Source organism: Eucyclogobius newberryi, unplaced genomic scaffold (genome assembly GCF_026437365.1).
Source record: "Eucyclogobius newberryi isolate DKJ021-1_F unplaced genomic scaffold, fEucNew1.0.hap1 SCAF_11, whole genome shotgun sequence".
NCBI classification, from domain to species: domain Eukaryota; kingdom Metazoa; phylum Chordata; class Actinopteri; order Gobiiformes; family Gobiidae; genus Eucyclogobius; species Eucyclogobius newberryi.
In genome coordinates, this window is record NW_027315735.1 from 25,421,326 (window position 1) to 25,443,840 (window position 22,515).

General features: G+C 39.6%; 1 protein-coding gene across 1 annotated transcript in view; it reads right to left on the minus strand.

The window, feature by feature from the left end:
• Positions 1 to 22,036: 22,036 nt before the first annotated feature.
• Positions 22,037 to 22,515, minus strand: part of dock2-like (dedicator of cytokinesis protein 2) — a 92,773-nt gene continuing 92,294 nt past the window's right edge. The window contains exon 51 of the mRNA XM_072439707.1: positions 22,037 to 22,128. Within this exon, the coding sequence (XP_072295808.1) occupies positions 22,066 to 22,128 (63 nt within the window). The 3' untranslated portion in view covers positions 22,037 to 22,065. The remainder of the gene's footprint in view (positions 22,129 to 22,515) is intronic.

A 22,515-nucleotide genomic window follows, 5' to 3' on the forward strand; every position in this document is an offset into this window, starting at 1 on the left:
TTCAACATCGTCGCAACAATTACTTCCAGCGTCTGAGCGTGAAGAACCATCAAATATCAAAATGGGACAGAGTTGATCAAACAAAGCAAGAGTGCACTCGTATTAAAAACATGCTTATAGGCGGAGAGGAGATTAGCAGCGGGAAGAGGACGTACAGTAACCAGCGGTGACCATAGTGACAGGAATGGTTGGGTGTGTGCTCGACAGGCTATTAAATTAAAACACACACACAACAGAATCAAATTAAATCTCTTCTCCAAATCCCTGTGCGAGACAGTGAGCCGTACAAGGACTTCCTGCCAGACACCACAGAGACAGGTCAAAGTAAGCGACACGCGCAGACACAATCAGGTTATACTCAAGAAAATCGTTGCTTCATGATTATATTTTGCGAGAACAAAGAAAAACGTGTCATGCGCTGTTACTTTAAATGGGGTAAATGTTGTTTTTTTTTCCACACAGTAAAAGCAGCATTTTGTTTAATACCGTGTTTTCCGGATTATAATTTTCTGCTTTTTTCATAGTTTTGGCCGGGGTGCGACTTATACTCCAGAGCGACTTATATGTGATGTTATTCGTTATTTACGCAAACCTATTCACCATGTTCTTTAATCTGTTATTATTTTAAATTGCATTTCGAGATTAAATGTCTGTTCCTGGTCTTGGATTTGATCAAATAAATGTCCCCAAAAATGCGACTTATACTCCAGTGCGACTTATATATGTTTATTTCTTCTCTATTATGCATTTTTTGCCTTATAGTCCGGAAAAAACAGTAATAACAACTTATTTTTCATTGACATCTACCCCAAAAGAAAGACTGGGACAATATATAGTTTTGCATCATGTCATGAATTGCAACACTTTATTGACATTTTGTACATTAATAAAGTGCACAATCAAATATTTGTAAAATGGACTTTCATGTGGTCAGAAAGTAAGACCTCAACAGCTAAACAATCACTCAAACACAACACTCAGGATGATGTTCGGAGTCAGAAGGAGACAGTGAACAAGAATAAACAGATGTGGCTTGAGCAAAGACAGTGATTGAAAAATAAAACAGAGAAATGTTGTGTAGATAAAAGGCCCGGCCTCTGTTTAACATCATTTCAGCTGCCTCACGATAAGATGAAAGCGCTGCAGACACGTACCGCTGACAGACTCCATCTTATCACCGCTGATGAATAACAAGCACAGGTGGATACATTTGTTCAACTTGACAGGGTAACAATATTAGTAATCATATATTACTATTGTGTGACTTGTGATGCAGACTAAAAGGTTTTTCCAGCGGCGTAGAATCCCACAGCAGTCACTGGTTTTACGTGCACAAAAGCACGCTCTCTGTAAATGAAGCAGCACCATTCACGCCCAGATCGGTACAAGAAATAGATAGAATATGTGTTACTGTAATGTTAATTTCATCCAACAACTTTTGGCTGCCCAGGTTTATGTGAAATATGCTCAGAAGTAAATCCCATCACTTATATTTAAAGTGCATATGACAGGTTTTTAGGATTTTCTCCTTTTGACTTAATTTTATGAGATAATTTATACCAGTCTAGCAGCAGTTTCTGAAGAAAAGTGCAAAGTGTTGCAAAACACTTGGGAGACTCTGACTTACATCTAAATGTTTGCCACAAGAAACACGTTTCCTTTTCTAGCCCTTTAAACATTATTTCAACAAAATAAAGGTGTTCTCATGTATTTTTATTTGTCAAATTTTGGTGATATAAGAGGAGTTTGGCCCAGTAAACAACACTGTGAGGCAACAGTTATGTTAGTGTGTCATTATTTACAACAAAGAACTAAAATGATAAACCCCCCTCAAAAAATCACATCTTGAATATAAGAACTGTGTTTTAGTCAAATGTGTGATCAATCTGTTATAGGCAGTTAAACGTGTATTTTTGCCTTACATACTTTGCCTCTGGAGGTAGCATTAACGTGGGCGCAAACATGGAACTGAATTTAGACACGCAAAATGCAACGCTTGGGCGGAGCGCGGAAATGAGAGCGAGCGCTTTCAGCATTAACAGTTAAGAGAATAAGAAAGTGTTTTATGTGTAACTTTGACAATCAGAGCCTGTTGAAGAACAGCTCTGCCAAATCAAATTCTGCTCAGCTGATGTGTCAAATACCAGCGGTGAGGACTGACCAACAAAGAGTGTGAGAACAACATGACATCAGGACGTCATTTTGTTCTTACAGCACGAGGTGTAATAAGCTTTGCTGCTGCCCGTTCTCGTTTATGGATTACAAGTCCAGTTTATTTTGCGTGTTCTAAGTCTGGGTTTAGTCCGGGCAACTCAGGGATCAAGACAAGCTTTCCGTGTCCCACAAAAACAATTAAAGGCTCCGAGGCTGCATTTCAATATTTTATTTTATTTATCTATTTATTTTAGTTTTTCAATTTTGGGAAAACATTGAAAAACGGGAAATCAAACAATGTTATCGCTCACTTCTTTCATTGCCTGTATATGAGGCCATTACAAACACTATAATTACCATAATGGACTGGCACCATCCCACTCCAGCCTCTTCACGCCAGCGTTAAGGTCGTCAAGGTGGCAAAATAGCGCCCTGGCCCCGCCCCCGAGGGCAAAATATGGCCCAGAGTGTTTCATTATATTGAGAACAAAGTCATTTCACAGATGACATAAAATAGGCCCAGGGAAACAAACACGCTGAAAGACATTACCCCCTATATCTCTATAGAATCACACCCAGGTAATACCTTATATTTACATGCAGCAGGCGGCGAGTCACAGATAAGTAAGATGAAAGCAGCCTGCTGTGTGACACTGATGTGCTTGATAACCTCATCATTCACGTGTATGGAGGAAAACCAAGGAGGCACCAGGCCATGGAGCGAAGAACATGAGAAGGAAAACACAGTAGGGATGAGACCGACACTTCCTGGAATGACTCAAGAGGTCAAAGGTAATGAGGCACACACATCTGCAAAGCAAGAGCGTCATGGAGACAAGTCAAACTGAATTATACTAAAATATCTTCTATCCTAGGATCCTCTTTCTCTCTTTTCAATGGGATACAGAATTATTATTTTAAAGAGGCCGGTCCATGTTTAGTCCTGACTCTGGCACCAGCAGGAGGCCGGTCCATGTTTAGTCCTGACTCTGGCACCAGCAGGAGGCCGGTCCATGTTAAGTCCTGACCCTGGCACCAGCAGGAGGCCGGTCCATGTTTAGTCCTGACTCTGGCACCAGCAGGAGGCTGGTCCATGTCATGACTCTGAGCACCAGCAGGAGGCCGGTCCATGTTTAGTCCTGACTCTGGCACTAGCAGGAGGCCGGTCCATGTTTAGTCCTGACTCTGGCACCAGCAGGAGGCCGGTCCATGTTTAGTCCTGACTCTGGCACCAGCAGGAGGCCGGTCCATGTTTAGTGCTGACTCTGGCACCAGCAGGAGGCCGGTCCATGTTTAGTCCTGACTCTGGCACCAGCAGGAGGCCGGTCCATGTTTAGTCCTGACTCTGGCACCAGCAGGAGGCCGGTCCATGTTTAGTCCTGACTCTGAGCACCAGCAGGAGGCCGGTCCATGTTTAGTCCTGACTCTGGCACCAGCAGGAGGCCGGTCCATATTTAGTCCTGACTCTGGCACCAGCAGGAGGCCGGTCCACGTTTAGTCCTGACTCTGGCACCAGCAGGAGGCCGGTCCATGTTTAGTCCTGACTCTGGCACCAGCAGGAGGCCGGTCCATGTTTAGTCCTGACTCTGGCACCAGCAGGAGGCCGGTCCATGTTTAGTCCTGACTCTGGCACCAGCAGGAGGCTGGTCCATGTTTAGTCCTGACTCTGGCACCAGCAAGAGGCCGGTCCATGTTTAGTCCTGACTCTGGCACCAGCAGGAGGCCGGTCCATGTTTAGTCCTGACTCTGGCACCAGCAGGAGGCCAGTCCATGTTTAGTGGACGCTTCAGCAGACAAGTCAAACTGAATTATACTCAAATATCCTCTATCCTAGGATCCTCTCTCTCTATTCAATGGGATTCAGATTTTTTTTTTTTTAAGCAATTAACCATTTAAAACTGAACGTTGCATATTTTGAATGGGGGGAAAAATCCTCAAAATGTTGCATTTGACAGGAAGCTGAAACCCATTAATAGATGTGCCTTGTTCTTTCAATATTATGAAGAAAAACAGCATGTTACGTGACATTTCCAGAGGTGAAATAATTGCTGTTCAGTTGTGACTTTGAACTGGGAACACAGCTGGGAGCTTTTTTCTCTGTGTAGGTACATTTGAAACTTTGAGTCAAAACAAACACATCTTGGGGCTTTGCAAACTCAGCAATATGTGTTTCTGCCTCGAGAAACGGGAGGAAGACAGGCCACGAAGCACTCTTGTTCTGGATCACATGCAAAGCTTCACATTTTAACAATTATTGGATCAACTTCTGGTGAAAATACATATCTCCGGTTCTCTACACTTATTATTTGCATCCTTAAAATATTGTTTAGTTCTCTGTTACTTTCACATTTTGGTTAGAAGAACTATAGCGTGCGCACACAGTGACAGAATACATATGACTGTGGGTCCCTGCTGGTCGCACTCACTCAGATAAATACAGTCTATGCTCAGGGGTGCGGGACTAGGCTGATAACTAATAAAAGAGAAGTCACGGATTGGCAGGAACAAAATAGTTAAAATACAGCCGATGGCATTCTCCCACTATTTCAATTTGACTTGGCATCTGCTGCGCAGTTTCAGGGCTATTTTCCATCAAGCTGGGGACACACGAGAAGAATTCAATTTGCATAAAGCGCAGGGATGTTGTGACCCCATTTTTCTTGTGAGCTAATTCACATTCATTAGATTTTCATTTATTTGTCAAAGCTCAGAGTAAAGTATTGTGCTCCGTGATAGAAACGAAGAAACGGAGCCTCAACCTAAACTGTGAATCCAAAGGCAATTTAAAAGGTTTATGTAGATCAATTGAATAGAGGTTTACCTTGGGGAAAAGAAAAGGAACATATTCAAATATAAAAAAAAAAAAATCAAATAAAGTAAAATACTGGATAGATTTTGGAACTCTCAACTATGGGGTGGAATTTTAGACTTAAAATGCTTTGGCACTGGCAAAGCAAAGCATAATTGTTGCATTAAATAACTAAACTAAGGCGGCAGCACATATGCCAGTGTGCTGAGTTCGAATCCTTCTGATAATTTACTGCATGTCCTCCCTTCTCTGTCATCCCCTTTTCACGCTCCGCTGTCCTGTCTAATAACGCTTACGGGCCAAAAAACACTTTAAATAAATAAATAAAACTTCAGTGTTGGATTGTAATTAGAATAGATCTCACAGCTGACCAAAATGCTAGCTTGGTGGTTTTGAAAAATAACTTGGACCTTTTAATGTGATGGTTTGGAAATGCCTGTTTATGAAAAAATCTGATATGACTGAGCATGAAAAAAAGTGATGAACCGCTGTGAACGGTCTCGCTGGTCAAGCCATTATTGTGGCAGCCACTTGATGAAATTGTGCAAAGATTACAGTGGAGCTCTCGGCACGTAGCATTGGATCTGGATGATGTGCATGCTTCAGACAGATAGACAACTTTATATGCATTTTTTGATTTATTTTTTGTAGATTTAGTTACTTGTATTGGCTTTAATTCATTTTAATTAAACATTTTTGTAACGCCCATAATCGCAACAGTGGTTGTCTCGGAGGGCGACAGTGAAAAACTGATTAAACGTTAATGTTGATAGGGACTTGGCAATGTCCCAGCATCCCGTGTCCTTAGACAAATGTCCCAAGGTGCCCTGTCCTTAGATCCTCCTTCTCGGCCAGGGAAAACGACAAAACCTCCAAGAAACTTTCTTAGACAGGAGAGGACAGGGTGAAATTCGGTATTCAAACCCACAACACTGCGGCCGGCTGCATCTGGAGCCCGGCATACGTGTGCTATGACTTAACCACTCGACCAACAGGCAGCATTTATAGTTTTCATACAAGGAAGTACTAAGAATCATGTCCTTAAATTCCCTAGTCCCTATTTAGTCAGAGGAACCGCCCCCTTGCTTGGTTTCACACAGTAACAGTGGCTGAAAACAGGTCTAACTGGCGTGAACATTAGCATCTGTAATGAGTGGAACATGTAATTAAGTAGATTGGTAAAACTATTTATTTTTGGCCTTGTAAAACTGTGATGCACAAAAAGTTCAAACTTACAAAGACATTTACAATAAATCACATTTATTTAGGGTAATTCAAAGTTTTAGTTATTATTGTCTTGGATATTATCTGCAAAATAATGCCAAGACATACAAGAAGTCTTTGTCGATTGATTACGCTTGCAACGGATTAAGAAATGCTCTCGCTACTAACAGACAGAGTTTCTGCAAGCAATGGGCCCTGAACAATGGGATCCCAACACTTAAATACTGTTTCTGAGCATTTACATTTATCTAGGTCAGTCTGGCTGGTCACATTTGAGGTAAGACCTTTAACATTAGCATTTGAGAACAGGTAAAGATGCTCAAACTGAAGTCGAGCAGCAGCCGTGTAAATGAATAACACAAAGGGTAAAGCTAAAGCCTTCCTGTGGTATTATCAGTTAAGACAAAGAATAGCATGGCTTTTATGTCAAACTTAAAAGACAAACATTTGTTACAGAGAAAACATAATACCATAGTAAAATATCTACCACACTATTCAGCCGACTTAATATATTTCTGGTGCTACTGTGTCCAAATACTTTCTCTTCTTTGATGTATTTTCAATGTTATTATGTATTTGGTCAGGACAATGCATGTTAATGAACATACATGACACACATGCTGTAAACACGCCAGATTGTAGCCATGGGCCTTTCATCCGTTGTCCCACACATACTCTCACAAACACTCTCATTCATATACTCGCATACTTGGACACTGGAGGCAAGGTGGGTTATTATATTATATTATATTATATTATATTATATGATATAGTAGAGCTGTAGAGGGTTGAATAACTTCTATAACTCATTATATATACTAACAGGGTTGCTACTTAAGTCTGCTAATGTTCCAGTTCTACCCTGTGTATTTGTGTTGCGTCTCCATCTTGTGGTCTCGTCTTTCTTTCGGGCGTGGTCTCCTGCTGGTGGGAGTGGTCTCTGGGCCGCCACACCTGACTATTCTCAGTGGCACAGAACTGCTCTCTTTTTGTGTCAAGTCTGATATCCACTGTGTTTTGCCGCTTCTTTTGATTTTTCTAGATGGCCTGCCTGTTAGTGAGACCTCCTCCCACCCAAACCCAACCAAGCCACGCCTAACCAAACCTGTTATATAAACATTTAACAGGTATTGTGTCTGCTTTGGGGTCCAGTCTGGCCCTAACAGATTCATTGCAGTTCATGTGTCATTGTGTAATTTTAATATTATCAGTTATTTGGAGCATAATATCTATTTTTTTTTATCATGTTAGGCCTAAGTAGCAGTATAGTAACATACAATCAGCGTGGAACTTGCAACTAAATAATAATAAATATAACCTTTTTTGGATTATCTTCTTAAATTACTGTATTGACTGTTTTAATCAATCAATTGAAAAAAGAAACACTAAATTATATGCATTCTGACTACAATCAACACATGTTTCTAAATAAGAAAGCTCAACTGATATTCGGTCTTTAATATGACACTAACTTGTAATTGTCAATGAAGGTCAAATGGAAAATTTACAGAGAAAGAGGAGATAAAGAACAGCGTGCAAACTAAAATAATGGGGGTTGAGGCTTTGCGTGAAAAGTACTTAACCTCTCTGAGCATGAAACAGAGACACAATCCCCATAAAGCAATGTCACGCACAGCGCTTTCTGATTGGCTGATTCTGCCCGTCATTGTTTGAACTTGTCTAGCTCTTATAGTTTTTTTTTTTTTTCCATTGCATCACCACCATTTGTCTCTCTCTCTCGCCCCTGATGCTGCTAATAACATCGCTCCACTGGGACTCAGCGATAACTGTGGCTGTTGTGATAAGGCGCAATAGAGAAAAGGCACAATCTTTCTGCATCTCCGCTCACTGTCAGAGCCTCTCAGATCCTGCTCTGGATACGCTCATCAGCTGTTAAGGGGCTCTAGAGTTAAACGTCACTCAAATCCAAAGACCCTGCAGCTGTTCTAGTCCCTAGGAATCAACTTATTTGACAATGACCATGCGACTCGTTCAAATGTTTAATGTTGCGAGCAAATTGGTCTGATGTCCATTTTTGCAGGAAGTGGGCCGTGTTACCCTCAATTTACTATCGTTATGATGAATTGCATTTTGTATTATCAGAGGCAGGACGCAGCAGTGGTGGGCAGTGGGTCAGGTGCACCGTGTAACTGGAAGACGGGAGGTTTGATCCAACGCCGGGAACTGCCATTGAGTCCTTGGGCAAGACAAGCATAAAGTGTAATGTAAATCCAGGCAATTCATTCTGCTTATGAATTCATTGCTCTATGTTTGAAGTATATTGGGAAAAACACACAAAAAACCTCAAAGCAACAATACTTGTACTGGAGTAAATGGTACACTAGGGGTGTGCCAAAATATTAAAATATCGTGATACTAAATTTGGTGAAACAGTATCGATATTGTGGAATGCTGTATCAATATATTGCCATATTGGTATATTTTCCAGAATTATTTTGTGAACGCGCTACAATTGTGTTGCTTGTTTAAAGAAAGGAAACTCGCACGCAGATCATTTGACATTTAACGTTTTGATGTTTAAAATGGGTGTATTTCATTTTGAGTTTGTGCATGTCGGGGTTTTACAATGAAAAATACTGTTAAAATGTATTGGGTTCTTTAAAACATTATATCATAGAATATCATGAGCAATATGTCGATTATCGCACACATTGCAAAATTGTGATATTATCGTATTGTGAGCCGTGTATCGCATCGAATTGTGATTCCCTGCCATATTATACACCCTTACCTCTGGCTATTAAGTAAAATGATAAAAGATTTAAAAGGTCTTTGTATGAGATGATTACAGCCTTAGTGTGCTGGCGTTCCATGTTACTCCTGGAGGCATGTTTAACCTGCTAAAGAGACGCTCTGTGGCTTTAATGGTTGGAAATGCTCTGCAGTAGCTAATTACATTTATTGATCCAATTATGCAAATAGATTGAGGCACTTTTCGTCAATGGGTCCTCTAATCCTATGCAAACACCAGAAATGATATAAGCCACAAAAATACTGCCGACCTTTTGTGCAATAATGCTTATAACACCTATGTCATACTATATTTCTGTGAAAGATCAAGACAATACGAGACAGCTTCACACTTGTTCTTTTCACATTAACAGTGATGTCATCAGTGCCACAATTACTCTCAACAAAAACGAACTGCCTCCACCAATCTTCATGTTTTTCTTATCTCGCAACACTCGGCGTCAAGGAGAACTTAAGGCTCTGTTAGCTTCAGTTCTGCGTCATGTGTTTTCATCATAAACCATTCAACTCTTTCCATCTCAAACAACACAAAATAGCAGTGATATTTAGTTAAGCTGTAGCCATGTTCCAGCTTTGCATCCATAGGTTATAGTCAAAAAGAAGAATATCAGTTTGTCCCAATCTGCAAATATAAATTGAGTTTATACCCTGGTAGAAATGTACAAGCAGATTTATAAGATAAAGATCAAAGGCATCGGATGCTAAAACTGTTTATGCTGAATGAGTATTTGCTAATGAGAACGTGGGTGATGTGAGGGCAGCAGGAGTCAGAACGTTAGACACCTGCTGGCCGTGCTGGGAATGACACTTACAGCGTGTCCAATCACAGGTTTGTCCCTTGACGACACTTGAAGGCAGGAGAATATTGAGAGTGACATTTGGTTCGATAAATGAGGGCACGTAAGTCCTACTGCGTTGAATTCAATCAATGCAACCAAACCGATCAATTCCACAATACTGTGTTAATGTTTCAGAACACAATAACACGTGGGCAATGTGGTTTGCAACATGATTTTTAATGAATTCCTTTTATTTTTTTACATTACTTTACATTAACACTGTATGTGGCCTCTATATTTTCAAACAAAATGGTTCTTCACATTGGAAATAGAAACACTAGCACTGGTATTGACTCCAAATCTAGAAAAATGACAAAGTTTGAAGTTAGAACCATTAAATGTAACAATATTTTCTCTGGCGGTTGCTGGTCCAGAATGTCTAATTTTTGCATATTATTAACACCTCCAGGAGCATTAACATTGAGAGAAGGCTGAAGTATGAATCGATAAACTAATTTAATATTCCCATGCATTTCTGAACATGATTATAGAAGTCTAAACTACGGATACAACAGGATTTTCAACAAAAAGACGGGTTCAAATTGTAATTTCGATTCTATTGCAATACGTTGTGCAGCCCTGTACTAGGACAGTTGCATTAGCATTTTTAAGAATTCTAAGTTTAATATTTAACATCAAGAAATCTCAATTGTTTTAAAATTAACACAATCTTAAAACTCTATTCAATCCAGTGATCCGAGTTCCCACCCAGGTCCAAAAATCTAACCTTTTCCACACATGATATAACCTTGACAAAAGTGTTCTTAAGATTGCTGTTAGGGCCAAACACGAAAATACATGTATTTACTTCACCTCCCGGCTCCACCGCTCCCATTTTTAAAACCAGACAGTCTACAAAAATGTGAGACCACCACTCGTCCCCCTGAGGTGTGTTTGCAGACTTAAGCTGAACTGTAGCCCAGGGGCAACTTTAACATCTGCCGCGACTGCTTCTCACAACAGTATGTATTTATTTATTGCCTGCTATCGTTTTATTCATACCTCTGTAATAAGCATTGAATTACCCGACCAAGATCTGATTCTCTATTTTTCCATTTCACTGACAGCTGCCGGCAAATCTTGTCACCGATCTGACAACACCTGCTCCAGCTATAATTGCTTTAAAGGGAAGCTGATATCCGCACCACTTCCCTCTCAACCACACCCAATGTCCATTCCATCCTCCTTTTTTCTGCTCTGATACATCATAACCTTTTTTAGCACCCATAGAAGGTGTTTGTGACACTGTCAGGAGGCACTGTTGCTCCGCGTGTCATTAACCTCACCCATACAGTGGCACTTACAATGCTGGAGATTTGTGTTTGTGCTTCTCACTTTCTCAGAGGATTCTACAGTCTTATTAAAGATTCTGGTGCAACTTGTTTTTCACCAGGTTTTTCCATCATAGCAGTTTCATGGTCATAGTAAGGATTCTCAATAGTGTCCTAAAACTATTGTCTGTATTAACCCTAACTCTGACCCTTAGTCCAACCCTGACCCTAACCCTGACCCTAACCCTAACCCTAAGCCTGACCCTAACCCTAACCATGACCCTAACCCTAACCATGACCCTGACCCTAACCATGACCCTGACCCTAACCCTAAGCCTGACCCTAAGCCTAACCCTAACCCTAACCCTAACCCTAACCCTAACCCTGACCCTAAGCCTAACCCTAACCCTGACCCTGACCCTAAGCCCAACCCTAAGCCCGACCCTAACCCTGACTCTAAGCCTAACCCTGACCCTAAGCCCAACCCTAACCCTGACCCTAACCCTGACCCTAATACTGACCCTAACCCTAACCCTGACCCTGACCCTGACCCTGACCCTAGCAGTGAGTACCACATGCATAGGATTTAGAGCCTGGATCATCTTGGGTTTTAAATAGTCTTTAAAATATGGCTGGAAGATAATGGCCAAAAAACATTAAATCACTGCTTTTTTTGCACACATTAGACGATTCATAATTTAACACATTTTTAATCGACGTCACTGGAAGTCGCTGCAATTTAAAACATAACTCATGCCTTCAGGTATTGCCAGCTGTGACTTGAAATAATTCCAATTTGAATCTTGAACAGATTTTGTAGCAAAAAAACAAAACACCCTAATACCAAACATAAAGAGCCACACAGAGGGGCATTATTCTGCACCATATATACCACATTTATTACTTACAGGTTTGATTCAGAAATGTTTTAGTAGGTGGTGTGCCATGGTGTCTTATAAACGCAAACCCATAGTGTAAGAATATATAAAGACGCCAAATGATATTAAAAGAAGAATAGTTTGTTTGTTGTACTTAAAATCAGTTTTGTTTGTTTTTTATTTACTGCATAATGTATGTCCAGTCAAGAGCTGAATCCACTTTGTGTTTGATATAAAGAGCATTATGATCACAGTACACACTTCACATCAAAGCAACACACACACACGCACACACACACGCACACACACACGCACGCACGCACACACACACACACACACACACACATACACATACACACACACACATACACACAAACGCACACGCACGCCATGAATTCAACACAATAAGAGAAAATACAAAGGACAACCACTGCACAACAACACGTCCATTAACCAAGCGTACTTCCGTGCTGATACTATGTGCTTCTATAGCTGACCCGTAAACGCAAGTGGAATTAATGAGCCCACAGTGCATTATGGTAAACCAAGGGAGAAGTGATAGAAGGGATTAGAGAGGGAAGGGGAGATGGAGTTTAATTAATTGCACATAGAGGATCCAGTGGGACTGACAGTTTATCATTAAAACTTACATCAAGAACTATTCAAGCAAGAGAAGTCCAAAAAAGAACCCGCTCTATGGACAGACGGACTAACTGGACATTGACTATTGACAGGATTATAACACATTGTGTAGTTAGTGGTGGAGGATAGTGCAGAAATATCACTTTATTCCATTATTTGTAAAATTTGTTTCGTTAAGGTTTGCAACTAACATTTACTTTAGTCATCAACTAGTCAGTAATAATTTTTTTCCATTAGTCGACAAGTCAAATTATGATTATTTCAGATGATTTCTATTGTGCATTGAGATTTTTTAAATAGATTTTTAACCAAATAAAGTATAAATAAGAAATGTTTTGACTGAAGGCTTCGAGATAAATGGTTTATTCTTGTTTGATATTTTGCCGTCTTTGTTATAAAAGCTCTTTTCATGCATTTTAGAATCTGTACGCTCCAGATAACAGGCATGATTATCAAAATAAGACTATGATTATGCTTTATAGTCGACTAGTCACAATTATTTGGTTAATTGTTGCCGCCCTAGTTCCATTTTTATTTTGAATCCGCTCTTTTGAAACAAGATCTGACTATAAACAATACACCTGATACTGATATGAATATTACACACATCTACGTAATTCATGCAATAGAAACTGCACAATTTGTATCACAACAAGTCACCATCATTGCATACATCCTATACATCCTTTTATATGTGTGTATGCGTTCGGAGCCATTATACAAACATTCAATAAAGATGTAAAGTGGATACCTGTCTTTGAATTCTTCCCACCAAGAGAAAGGAAAAGGTCCGACATTAGACATAAAGCTACTCCAAATGAGTGAGCAAAACTGAAACAAAAAGAAACAAGAGCCGATAGTTTTTATTTATACAAGTTCAAACAAGTTATCCTTGAATTGAATCAGAATTTGACACTATTTCCCTTTTATTCCTTCCTTTTATTGCTCATACTTGATGCAGTAGTAAGCACGTTTCCCTGCTTCAATTCCCAGACAGCCATTACTTATGCAAGAGTCCAACACAGCATTTTAATTCAGGAATTAGGGCAACAAGCTGTGTTTTACAAGGAAACAAAGCTGGAAGCCATCATGACCCCAGAGATCACACATGCCCCCCACAGAGCACACAGTTCCAGGTGGCAGGCCAGGGCCGGACCTGTCGTCATTGGCACGCAGACTCTCACAGATGGAGGGGAAGGTGCGCGCCATCCAAAAGGCTCGAGGCTGGTGATGCTGCCGGGTTTGAAATGTGTTTCAGAGGGTTCAGACTGAGACAAAGGGCTTTCTGTGCACGGGCAGGTTGTGCACGTTGCATTAGTGACAGCAGAGGTCCCAGTACGTCTGCTCCTCTCTGTGAGCTGGACATCTCTACTCTGGGTCTGCTTTTATGATGATGATCTTACTTTATACAGGATATGTTTATGTGTATTTGCTTCTATGCTATTTTTTTCTCCAATCTGTTGATGTTGTGTTAATCAGACCACTTATAAATCTATAAATCTTATAAATTACCTTCAGTGGATGCTTTCTGCTGATTGCACTGGCTGTATCCACTTATGCAAAGGCTTGCACTTCTCAAGGCTGAGTGATAGAAATTGAATAAATATTGAAAAGTATACAGTACAAAGTCATTTCATCATAATAAATATACAGAGAGCAAGCGAAGCCATCAAACTGTCTGCGACATAATTTAGACTTTAGTTCAACATAGTTTAGAGATAGTGGTTTGTATCTGCATCAAATGTTTAACAAAATATGTCTGTTGAAGCTTTGCCCATATTTTTTTTTTTTTACAATTTCAAGAACTCTGCAGGGTAATAACTGCAAGATGATTCATGGCACGTAAATTAAATATTGCTCACAAAATGTCAGTCAATATGCTTGATATTGACTGTATTGTTTTGTTTCTTATCATTACTTTCTGCAAACCCAAGGTAACATAACATATCCTAAAGGCAGCGGTAGCATTGACAGATGCATGAAAAATGAGTCATAAAAAGCTTTGGACAATCGGGCAGCACTGGTAAACAAGTGTTGCTCCGATGTTGCTTTTGCCTTGTTTTTGCTGGAGGCTGTGGCCAGGGCAGAGTATCTGTTGAGCACTGCATTTCAACATTTGGTCATTTGGAGAATCATTCCACTTTCACTTCTCTGTCAGCAGCAGCAGCAGCAGCAGGTCCAACAGGGACAGAGATATGCAGAGGGGATGAAAAGAACGAGACATAGAGGTGTGTGATAGGATTGCACACTTTTGGGAAATATATTCTGCAATGTACTGTTGATGTTTAAAACTAGGATTCTGTTCAAAGTGTACATTATAAACCACCCCAGAGAATTACATTTGAGTTAAGACTGACATTTGAACAGATGGGCTGCAGCAAAAAACACACTACCAGTGAAATGGACGACAGGGATGGAGCTGACTCGTAAAGACTGGACTGCAATAACTTTGGACAACTACAAAATGGAAAAAAAAACAATCAATATCATTCAATGCAAAGAAAGCCGAGCCATTTGTCGGAACTGCTCCAAAAAGTTATAATTCATTTCTATTTTGATTAATAAATGATAAATACACATTTGAGCAAAGTTATGATGAACAACGTCCGCTGCCTCAGAAAGTGCCAGAGTGCCTCATTACTGCAACAAAAGACAACAACGACGGAGTAATTATGTTTTCAGACGGAGGGCTAATACGTTAAAGAGATTAACGAGCAAGAGATGTGCTCTTTAGTTCTTTACCAGCTGAGCCCGGGCTGTTGTAGCATCTGCAGTCCATCACCGCGGAGACAGCCTGCGTGCCTGAAATGGTAAACACTGCAGCAAAAACACACACACACAGGCTCCTTTACTGTACTGTATGTGAGCGTGTATACAGCCAACAAGTTTGTGAGGGTTTGGCCTTCGAGGAGGAACTGATGAGGAGGCGTGCTGGAGCGCCAGAGTGCGGCGGTGAGGCGAGAGCAGCGGGAAGTGAACGGTGGTGGAGGGTCGTTACCGTGACAACAGGGGCCCCCATGTGACCGCAACCTAATCAGGAGTCGGACGGACTGACAGACACCCGCGATTCCTCAGACATGTCCAGGCCCCCGGCGGATTAGTCCAACTATTAATGACTAAACAGGATTATTTTCACAACATGCCACGGGAGAATGAGGCAAATACTGCAGCTGGAGCGCGCTATTTTTACACAGGAACAATACTTCAGCTCGTGGCTTTACGGCAACACGGTTAAAAGTTAACAACAACAACTTCGAGATCTTTTGGATTTTTTTATATGAAGGTCAGACAAAACAAACAACAAAATATTCATGTTTGGGCTCGGCAATGAATCCATCAAATGTGTTGTTTCATATGTTTTGATTCAATTATTAATTTTTGTACTAATGCGCAATACTGCCATATTCATGTGCAATACTGTCATATTCATGTGCAATACTGTCATATTCATGTGCAATACTGTCATATTCATGTGCAACACTTTGACATAATGTCAATCATGTTACTATTGTTATTATTTTTTAAATTAAGAATATACAGGTTTTTTTTTTTTATAAGAGTTTTTCTACATAAGATTTTTTATAAGTCCTCTGCTCTTTGATGTTTACTTCTGTACCTACTTTGTGTTGCAACATTGAAATTTCCCCATTGTGGGACAAATAAAGGCTTATCTTATCTTAAATAATAATGACTTTCAACATACACTTTGTGAACATAAACAATAGAGACTTTTAACACAAAGTTCTTCTGCCTAAGTCTGAGCTCCACATGCTTTTATTGACTGCTGTAGACCTCTTATAACGCAAATTAATTCATACAGAAAGTTTCCATCAGGGCTTTGCTTCCTCGTTCTTACGGTATGAATCATATGGTAAACTTGCATATTGATTTAGTATTATGCACTGCCCAACGGATCATTTTTCTCAGCTTGTAGCAAAGAACCCTTCCATTAACTGCCTCGGTATTACAACTCCTGTGAATGATTTAATATTTCATAAACTGCAGTGCTTTCCCTTTTGGCAACATTTATCGAGCAACTTAAAACCATTTAATTCAGGCAGTCTGAACACCGTACACTGCCACGCTTCTCACAGCTGTAGGAATCAGACCATTTCCAGATCATTACTGCATCGATCTGCGCAGCATCAGTCTGTGTGCTCTGGAGACTTCACTAAACCACTGACACCACTAACAAGCCTTTATTACTTTAATGTGCAACCTTCAAAGATGGTGCGCGGGGTTAACACGTTTGTTCTTTTTAAACATTTTATTTTTTCAAACATAAAACTACAAAAACAAACATGTCGGTGTAATCCCTCGTCCAGGAGTGTCCCATTGCAGAAAAAGGTTCAGTTGTTGTCATCTGGACTCAGTTTTACAAAAATAAACATAAAACAAACAAGCACACGCACAAAAAACACCACTATCTCATGTTGTGGAGGGAGGGTGGAGGCGTTCTGGAGGCGTTCTACTACAGACTGTGGGTCAAAGATGTCGTGCATTACCATAGAAAGCACTGAGGCTGCTGTGAGGCTGCAGAGCGGGGTAAGTTTGAGAGATAATCACAGCAGCCTCAGGGCAGGTCTAAAGGGCAGTTTGTACAAAGCAAGTCGCTGTTCTAACACGGTTTCTCTCCATGCACGGTGTATCGAGGGTCCCTGGCCGGACTGACAAGCAATTTGCCATTTTCCACGAGCCCACCAAAGGTCGAGCTCCGTATGTGACCTTGAAAGCGGGAGAAGCGTGACGTGTAAATGAGCAGGCTGCATTCATCTGCACAGCGTTTGCAATACCCCACATCTTGAATATATCTGTACATCATACATTTTCACAGTGATTTTTTTTTACGGGTCAAATCATTATTTTTATTGCACATAGACATTTTTTGCATTGATTTTTAAGTCGATGAAATCCCTCATTTGTCCAGGAGCAGGCCATGGTAGCAAAGGTTTAAATCTGGACACTTTTATTGACTTCCATTACGAAAATGGCTTTGCATTTAGTTTAGCTCTGTTAAATCTAATTGCACTGCCAGTTCTGATCTTGCTGTACATATTTTGTATTTAAAACTATTTTATTCTTACACATATTTTATTTTGCGTGCCCTTATTACCTTGCATGAATGAATGAACGAATATGAATAAATACCCGTTTCACTGGACGTTCCCCTTCAGTATTTCCCATCAGTCATTGTGTCTCTGGCGGCGATCGGTCGATACACAATCTGAGTCTAAGTGAACTTACAGTATGGCTGACACCAATTAGATGTTCAATTAAAGTTGTCACAGTGGCTCATCCTGTTCTGCCGCTCCTTGTCCTGATGAAACCCACAAATGTCATGCTAGTTAGTTTCACTCACGCCCGCCACAGCCACAGAGATCCGTGCAATTAGAGCGAGGAGGTGCTTCTGCTTGTAGTCTCTGTCAAAGGAAAAGCAAATGTCTGAATTGGCCTGGACCGTGACCTTTGAACTTTCTCATTCTTCAGTAGTGCTAGATCTTTGCTTTGCTCAACTTACTTTATTAACGACTTGTTTATTTCCACTTTTGAACAGTTCTAAGTCACAGGTTTTAAATGAATGAAGTTTTACAAATATAGGACGTTTTACAGTAAATTACTCAGCGCATCCAGAGTCATGTGTTAAATTAAAGCCAGTGGGATTTTTCTACCTATCAATGCCCAGAATGTAAGGCTCATCAGCTAAAAAATGACTTATAATGCACAAAATTGTATTATATACATTTTTAAACCAACACAATGCATTATTTTAAAAACAAATACTACTACCAACTAAAAAAAAATTAAAATGTGATGAGCGGAGACTGCATATTAACATATAAGGTATCCTATACTTTCATTTATCACATTTAAAGCTGCAGCAGTTATTCAGACACATGGCTTTTTCCTGGAGACATAACAGGTCCTGCTTAGATGTCAGATTAAAGACATACTATGCTTTTTCCTAGTGTATTTAATATTAATATATACAAAGATCATTATTTTACCATTTGTTCACGGCTTAGCAATAGAACCAGATGCAATGATTTCCTGTCCAAAACGGCATGAGATGCCCTGCCTCTTCATAGTGGCATTTCACTTTTTCAAAAGTTTTTCAAAACAGAACTAAAAGCTGACATAGCCTAAGGTAAACAACAATGTGTCGGAGATGCACAAGAAATTTGGCAAGAAAAGAATGGGAGATGGAGTAAAAAATGGAATGTGCATTGTTGTTTGTTGTCATTCTAGGTTTACTACACTACACTCTAAGTTCTTCTGGTGCATTGCAACACTGCCCTCTGGAGGCCAAACCAGGACCCTGTCTGAAAATGAATATACACTTTGTTTTCAAAAATGAACTGCAAAAGGAAATAAAAAATACATACAACAAACATGCAAAACTGTGACAATCTTCAGAATCTGGTACAAACTGGATTCACCAAATGCGCAGCCGCAGATTAGGTTAGAAACACTACAGTAATATTCTCCAAAGGGTCTTGTGGACAAAATAAGACCTTGGGAGAATCTTCAGACACATTTTCAACACTCGACAGTTCTCAAATATTTCTTCACAATGGGTGGTTCATGAGGTAGATTGTGCTACCAGAGAGTCGACTGAGTGGTTCCCGTGAGAGAATCGTTCCTTACATGACAAACTGAGGTGGAATCAGGGCGTAATGCACAGAATGACCAGAAGTGACTGACCTGGCGTTATATTTATTTGCCATTTCTGACTTTTACAAATGAATGACTTGATATTCATTACCTGTGGACAGAGGCAGCCGTTTCCTTGAGGGTTTTTACCACAGTAGTAGTAGTTCTCTACTGTCCCCTTGTGGCACACGATAGGAACTGCAAACTATGTTGCCAGACACTGCACACGTTACACTGTTGGCCTAAACTTATATTTTAAACTGATATTTTGTAATGTAATGAGAACTTCTGTGCTTGTGTGTAAACTCATTGTTTTCCTTCCAGCAGCGACAAGTCCAGGGTCAATATGGGCTAAAATAACATTTAATGAATAATAGCAATATTACACACAAAATATTCCATGTGATTTGGTTTCATTCAGTGCATATTATGGGCAAAACAAAGCAAAACTATTGAACAGTTTAATCTTCTAACTCTTCCACAGTCACTGGGAATCAAAGGAGACATTTTATATGCACAGGTTGTTCTTTCAGTTTACTTACCCACTGGAAGTTTCCATAATGCATTTTGAGTGTGTTTTTATTATCATTTCTGATAATAGAGATGGATATAATGAATTTGGTCATTTAATTTCAGGAGCTTAATGATCACTTCACTAGAGAAAACAATAGAAAACCTGTGAGGCATGTGATCACCCAAGTCCTTTCTGCACACGATTAGCAACATGTCAGATTTAATAAACATTTGCCCGAACCAATGAAATGTGCAATATATCATAATCACTGAATCAAAGGTGTAGAAACAGGTCAGTTAAGATAAGCAAGAGTGAAAAATAAATATTGCCAATAATGAAAGCATATGTATTTGTATATTCCATCACAGTAATCGTATGTTTTAACTGTTCAAATCAACAAACAGGTGGATTAGGCATAGGAAAATATCACTTTTAATACAACCATGTCACTTTTTATGAATAATACATTATATAGATGAATAAACTCCATGAAACTATTCATTATCTGCATTGGATCTACTTTCTATTGTATCCATTTGCAGGAAATAAAAGTTTCAGGTGAACTTTAAATTATCTCTGAAGAAACCTGGAGGTCAGTGTTACCGTGGTATGATAATGGTGGTTTAATAAAACGAGTCCATTTTCCGTTGTTGTAATTAGCCTGCAGCCAGTTACTGTGTGCACCCCGCTGAGTCAGGACAGGCCAGGCGCTGGGTTAATGTGACACAAATCTGTACAATTTGGAATGCCTCTCTGTGGCATGGAGACCTTTACTCAGAGCACTTGAGGCTGTACAGTTCTCGATTGACATTTTTTTTTCCAGTTCAAATGAAATCCTCATCTCGTTTTAACCAGCACTCCCGATGTATTATCTAAATGTCAATGGAGTCAATGGAGAAAGTGAGCTCATATCCTGCTAGTTCTTCAAACCAATTAAGAGCACTTTGAAAAGACAGCAAAAAGGAGAGTCTATAGAGCTTAGAACGTTATACATCTCACAAGGGCAAGTCGTGGTAAAATGTGCAATTTATTCAACTTCCGTCTTCAAGTACTGTAAAAAAAAAGTGAACTTATTACGTTCTCTGCCATCTACAATCACAACAACTGAAAGATATTTATTGAATGATGCCGCCACAGGGATCAGAAGCCAGTGCACATTGTTCCACGTCTGGACCAAAGAGAGGATAGTCATACAACATGATTATTACACACCAGGAGGCAGAGAAATGTGCCGTTTTTCACTTTGATTAAAACATTTGTAGCACATGGACCTTTCCGTTATTTCAAGTTTATTGAAGTGCTTCTTTAGACCAGACTCTCTTGCCAACTGAATGGAAATCCACCCACCGAACTTTTTAATCACAGAAACGCACAGACAATGGGGATCTCTAGGGTTATTTCCTTATTTACACTTCCCTGCCTTTTTTCATTAAATTGACAAGCGTATCAGCAGAAGAGTTGGACAAAGGAACAGATACAATTCAAGGTGGAATTGTCACTGTCCACCAAGTACAAAGCTGAGGATATATGAGTTGTGTATGTGCCTTTTAACGTCAAAGCTAACGAATCATTCTGGAGAATGTGGACACATATAAAAACAGCACAGCAGTTAATTAAAACACTGAGGGGGAGGGGCTTAACTGTTGCCATACTCGACATCATGAGTTTGAGTCCCACAGAATGTCTTTCCCTGCTCAATCCCCACTGTCAAAACAAAAAGAACCTTTATAAGAAGTGGCAACCAATTTCAGTTAATAAATAATTGCCAGAATGATCTAATTTTGCATGGTTACAATCTTTCCTTTTTTAATTGCACATATTCATTTCCACAATATTTTAATTTACTGATGTGTGCCAACTTGAAACAGCCTTTATTCATCTTTGAAATTTTGCTGACTTTCTGGTCGTGTTTATGAGATTTGCTGCCCTTTTTTTGAGAGGTCAAGCCAACTTTTCCCCGCTCAAATTGCTATTTTCCCATTAACACTCAAACAGTAGTAAAAACGGCACAAGACACTTTTTAATAAGGCACAAGGCTGTTTGTGTGCGCGCCGCGGCAGAGGCTAACATTGATTGAAAAGCTGTAAGATGGCATTTAGCTTCACCGCAAATCATTTAAATTACCACGCGAAAAGGTCACACTGCCAAAATAGCCCTCATTGATAAGTAAAACGTCATTCACATTGGACCAGAGCAATAGTGCTGGTGACAGGCAGAGGGAGTATGAAAACAGCTGGTGGCTTATGTAAACTTGTATTTTAAAAAACAAAAAAAACAGTAGAAAAGTGTGGAGTCAAAGAAAGGATTGACTTCAGAAATGTTCATTGTTTTTTTTGGCTGGATCGCTGTGCTTGACCTCCTCAGACTTGGAGCTCTGTAAACAAACAAAAAGCAGAACATTATTTACTACAAATGAAAGAAAAGATGGATAAAATACACACAAAATACTGTTTATCTACTCTCATTACATTTTGATTATTTACTCAATGTATACTGAATCTACTCTACAAAATGAACATTTTACTTTACAACAAAATTCAAATATTTATGTATTTTTATTAAAGTCCATGACCTAGATATGAGATCATAGTAAGAGACAATACAACTTGCAACTTCATATATATGCAACAAATTGGCTGCAACGAACAATTATTGGAATTCATCGATTAATGTGGCCGTTCATTCTGTCAATTACTATATTTGTTGTTTAGAATGAGTTTAAAAAGAGTGAATATTAGATTTTTATTCAATTAGTTAAAGC